General features: G+C 29.1%; 1 protein-coding gene across 1 annotated transcript in view; it reads right to left on the bottom strand.

Moving 5' to 3' along the window:
- Window positions 1-6000, bottom strand: part of LOC107732786 (polypeptide N-acetylgalactosaminyltransferase 18-like) — a gene marked incomplete at its 3' end in the record, with an annotated part of 53792 nt that overhangs the window by 25949 nt on the left and 21843 nt on the right. Inside the window, exon 2 of the mRNA XM_016544200.1 lies at window positions 644-836. Coding sequence (XP_016399686.1) covers window positions 644-836 — 193 coding nt within the window. The remainder of the gene's footprint in view (window positions 1-643; window positions 837-6000) is intronic.

Below are 6000 nucleotides of genomic sequence, written 5' to 3'. Positions count from 1 at the left end.
TGCAATATGTCATGTGTTGTTGTTCATCTGAGGTTTTATTTTCCAAATTGTAAGACCTGTCAAGGACCAGATATTTTTTTATTATGCCCTGATACGGAAAACCATGGAATTCAAGAGGGTGTTCTAACTTTTTCACATGACTGTATATATATATATATATATATATATATATTTATTTATTTAGATAGCTAGCTAGCTAGCTAGATAGCTAGATAGATAGATAGATAGATAGATAGTTAGATATAGATAGATATAGTAATATACAGTTTGTATTGTCATATTAAATTGTAAAAATGTAAAAGTAAATATGCATTTATTCTTGAATTATTATTACATTTTCTTCAACAATCGCATGATATAAAATACATTTTAAAAAATTATAAATTATTTTATAGTTTGAGACTTTTTTGACACACTATTGTGTGCAGGAGACTATTACATTTTTTTTTTAACAAAAAAAAAAACTGATGATTGAGACTGATGATTTATGAAGACATTCCCCTATCTAATCTTCTTTTAAGCGATTCCTTTTGTTCACTGTGATAAAGGAAAATCGATGTTTGTAAAAGAACAAAGGCTGTGTATATATATGCTAATAAGAGGGAGAGAGGAGAAGGTGGTGGGCAGTGAGTGATTGTTTCACCCGTCGGGCCTGAGGTCTGGGATGGCTCTGTCTAGAGAGAGTCTGTCGCTGAGGTAGCCGTTGTAACCGTAGTACTGGAACTTTTTCAGAGCCACCTTGCGGCTCTCTGGGCCGAGGTCATGACCCCAGTGTGCAAAAAGAGAGTCTGAGAGGGTCTGGTCAGCTGTGTCTTCCCCATCTTTCAACGGTTTCTCTGGAAGTTCAGACGGAAAGAACAATGTTAGCAGTGTTAGTGTTGGCTCAAGGGCTTCTGGGTAAACATGGTCATCACGTTTTTAACATAAACTCATTTTCACTCATGTTGAGTTAGAGAAAACAAATAATGTAGAAATACATTATACACACTGTATACATACACACTGAATATAATTTATAAACAATAAAATAACAATAATTACTAATTATTAGTAATAATTATCACTGTTATTATTATTACTTCTAATATTGTTATTGTTTAACAACAATAATAAATAGTGCTATCAAGTTGATTAATTGCAATTAATCGCATCCAAAATAAAAGTGTGTTTACATAATAAATGTATGTGTACTCCGTATATTTATATGTACACTACCGGTCAAAAGTTCAACAATTCTGTGTTTTTCTGTCAATATGGGGTGCTGTGTGTACATTAATGAGGAAAAAAAATTAACTTAAATGATTTTAGCAAATGGCTTCAATATAACAAAGAGTGAAAAATTTAAGGGGGTCTGAATACTTTCCGTACCCACTGTATATAAAAATACACACACACACACACACATAAACATGCATATATTTAAGAAATATTTACATGTATATACATATTCATATATGATTTATATTATACATAAATATAAATATATATATTAAATATATTTCTTTTATATATACATATATACATTATATATATATGTGTGTGTATTTATATTTACATATAAATATACTCAGCACACACATATATTATGTAAACAAACGTTTATTTTGGATGCAATTAATCGTGATTAATTGATTTGACAGCACTAAATAATAATAATAATAATAATGATTATTTCTAGTATTACTATTGCTGTTGCTGTTGTTAAATAAAAACAACAATATTAAAAGTAAAAATAAAAACATTAATCGTGATTAATTGATTTGACAATTAATCGTGATTAATTTTTGACAGCACTAAATAATAATAATAATAATTATTAAATGATTATTTCTTGTATTACTATTGCTGTTGTTGTTGTTGTTAAATAACAATAACAATATTAAAAGTAAAAATAAAAACTTAATAAATACAGTGAAAATTACTATGATTACTCAGAAACATTTAAATCAATAATAATAATTATTATCACTATTATTAATATTTATAAAGTATTATTGTTATTATTAAATAACAACAGCATAATTAATAACAACAATTTAAAGATAAATTACTATGATTACTCAGAAACATTTAAATCAATAATAATAATTATCACTATTATTAATATTTATAAAGTATTATTGTTATTATTAAATAACAACAGCATAATTAATAACAACAATAGTTTTAAAGATAAAAAAACAACAACAACAATAATAATACTACATATTAAAATTATCGTTTTATTATATATACATATTTAAATTCATTTTCAATAACAATAAAATTGTAGTATTAATAATAACAGGGAACATTTATAATTACCATTGCAAATATTATTATTAAATAACAATAAAAATAATAGTTATAATAATAAATATGATAAATATATGAAATATGATAAATGTGACAAAAAAAATAATTTTTAAAGTATTAATGACTAAATACTAATATAATAAAAATTGTACTAAATTTTACCTTACACTAATATGAGGTATAACACAATGAAAACGTTTTACCATGTTTTTTTAATATAGTAACACCATGGGTTTTGACCATGTACTGTGGTTATTCAATATTTTTTGGACATGTGCCATGGCCATACTACATATTTTTAAGTACCTGGGTGTACTATGAAATATGAATATGGTATTGTTCAATATTATGATATAATGGTACTTTGAAATGAAAGACAGCCAATTGCAGTTTGGAATCTATTACTACTAAAATAATGAGTCCATTTCTTCTCTAACTTCCATTCATCAAGTCAGCGATCCCATCAAGGTCTTATGGAAAGCTAATCCTTCTCATCCAATCTCTCCATCAAGCTGTCTAAGCAGCAAATATCTACCTTCCGCTACATCAAATTCACATACTAAGAAAATATGACAGGTTGCAGAACTATGAACGCTGAGTACGCAGGCAGAACAGAGGGAAAGTGCCCTGGCAATGCTCAAAGAATGATGAAAGGCCAATGCGCATAATTAAGGAATGCTAATTAACAGCAGAGGTTATTTAATTACAGCCACTGCAAAGAGCTGGCCTGCGGAGAATAATTCATCTTTGCCACTGCAGACACTGACAGTTTGAAACCAACTTCAGACCAGGAGACACTGCTTTCGTGAACTAGAAATGCCTTTTAAGGGGCTGTCGTGTAAACATACACTAAAAGAAGTCCGTTTCAGGCTTCCAGTCCTTCAAACGCACATCCAAAAATCACTGAATAATTTACAAATCAGCTAATCTTTAAAATTTTATTTGTAGCTTACGTTTTTCAATTACTTTCCAAAGCCGAAGGCTAGTCACGAGGCTTGAAAATCGCACCCCCAGTAAATTAGAGCTTAGCCTCATTCCAGCTCTATTCAGCAGAGTAGCCTACATTCAATCCGAGCCATTGAGAAAACAGGCCACTGGCTAGAAATCAAACAGCAAGATGAATAACAGTATTTAAGATCCAAAAAGCCTCCATTATTGTGTTTAGAAGTTCAGCTCACCATATAATTCAGGTAGTCTCAACATGACCACGCTGATATGCAAATAAATACTCTAAATAGGTGTCCTCTCTGTTTTTGTGCTCCAAATGACTTCAGATTCAGACGAAAATGGAAGCGGTTTCACTGACACTGTTGATTTGTGTCGAGATAAAAAAAGAGGAGGGAGTCAAACGGAGACTGAATTACTGCAGAAACTGACAGATCAGTGTAAGTTGAAAGATGGATCTTCTCAGCACATGATATGAACAGAAGGAAGAATGCTTTAAAGTTTGCTCATAGCACCTGTGATATACCTACTGCTCTCCAGAAGAGAATGACAGGCTGAAAATGAATGTGCCTCTGGGTAGAGTAGAAATCAGCATTTATTCTCATATTAATTAAATTGCTTGCAGAAGTGCTAAGCAACAAGCTAAACATATGAAAATAGAGTGAGGAACTACATGCTAAAATTAACTTAGCCATTAATTTTCACCTTCTTTAAATCATCACCCTTGCTGATATTTTGTTCCCATTTATGTGTGGAATAAAAAGAGGAAACTTGTTATTTTCGGATGCCTAAGTCAATCTTGTAAAATAGATTTTGAATCTTGCAGAGGTTTTTTGTCTTTGGTCAAATAAAGTTTATAATAATTTTTAACAACAAAACTTTATAGGTTCCTACGCACGCATCGCACATTATATCATAATAGTCCAAACCCAACTAATAATAAAGCCCCTTTAGTTGCCTTTAACATTTACACTATTATCATTATTTTTGAATGAATAAATAAATTTTTCCATCATCATGCAATGTGCACACTTTATATTTAAATTTTTTTAATAAATACATATTTTTCATCATCATGCACTTTGCACCAATCAATAAACCTAACAACATCAATAATAAAAAATATGATTATTATAATTATCAACTGATTATTTTTAGTATTACTATTGTTGTTGTTAAACAACAATAACAAGTAATAATAAAAAAAGTGATAATTATTATTATTATTACTCATAAACATTTAAATTATTGTTATAAATTATTGTCATTATTATTATTATTATCCAACAAGTATTTAATCTATTATTAATAATAATAATTATTATCACTATTATTATTATTTATAAAGTAATATTGTTATTATTCAATAACAACAATATAATTAATAATAACAATCATTTTAAAGATATAAATAATAATAATGATACATATTAAAATAATATATACAGTGGGTACGGAAAGTATTCAGACCCCCTTAAATTTTTCACTCTTTGTTATATTGCAGCCATTTGCTAAAATCATTGTGTGTGTGTGTGTTTGTGTTATAACACTTATTATTATAACACTTTGCACCTATCAATAAAATATTAATAAAAAATATATAAAATAAATAATACAGAGATATTGATTAAATATATAAAGAATAATTCTGCAAAGCAACATTTAAAAGACATTCACAGTTTTTAATGCAATAACCATTTTGAATTCCTAAATGTGTTAAAAAGTATTAAAAGCATTAGTCAAAGCAAACAAATGATTAATAAAAATAATAATTACTGCAAATATGGGCTTTAATGACCAACATTATAAGTCAACATAAAGCACATAAAATAATTCTATAATACATTACAAAAATTATGCACAACAGCAACATTTCACAGCTTCGCACCACAAACTCCTGCAGTGACAAAAACGCTATTATCTTGCAATTATGTTTTTAATGCAATAACCATCAAACTACTTTGTAAATCTATTTAAGACTAAGTCAAAGAAGTATGAAAAAAAATTTAATAAAAATATGAATTCTTCCCAAAGAACTTAAATGGCCTTTACTCACCAAACAGAACTAATTATATATAATCAACTCCAGAAAAAGTACAAGCTCATTTCATCAGGCTGTTCGAAATCAATTAATAGAATCCTTAACCGCTGTGCTCAGTAAAGTTGAAGTAGGCTATATACTTACACAGCCACGATTGTTACCAGATTAAGTTCTCACTTCTAAGTAAATAACTTCTACATCCCTGTAAGCTCTAAGTACTAAAGTTGTCAACAAAATAAAGAAACTCAAAACTTCAGATTTAATATTTAAAAAAGTATTTAACAGAATTCATTCATAATCTCTCTTTACCACCAAAACCTGGCTTTCTTGCTTCTGTGGAAATTTCTGAAGAAAACCCTGGCCAAGCTTTTTACTACAATGAAAAAGAATGAGGACTGTGTCTGTCAAGCTCCGAAATGACAAAAAAGCACCATTAAAGTATCATAACGGTGGTTCATAAGACTTGTGCACCATATTCAGAGTCTTTCAAAGTCATGCGATAGCTTTGAGAGAATACATTATTCAATATTTTTCCTTTAGTGCTCCACAGAAGAAAGAAAGTCACACAGGTTTGGAACAACATGAGGGATAACTATTCCTTTAAAACGCTGCGAATAGAAAAGATTCATGTTGTGAGAGAAATACAGTAGGATGGATTCAAACCAAAACAAAGTTGTTTCCCTTTTTAAAATGCGAAAGCCTCGGGAGGGTTGCGTCAC

Source organism: Sinocyclocheilus rhinocerous, unplaced genomic scaffold (assembly GCF_001515625.1).
Source record: "Sinocyclocheilus rhinocerous isolate Xijiao unplaced genomic scaffold, SAMN03320098_v1.1 scaffold2415, whole genome shotgun sequence".
Classification (NCBI taxonomy): domain Eukaryota; kingdom Metazoa; phylum Chordata; class Actinopteri; order Cypriniformes; family Cyprinidae; genus Sinocyclocheilus; species Sinocyclocheilus rhinocerous.
This window is presented reverse-complemented; position numbering and strand designations above follow the sequence as displayed.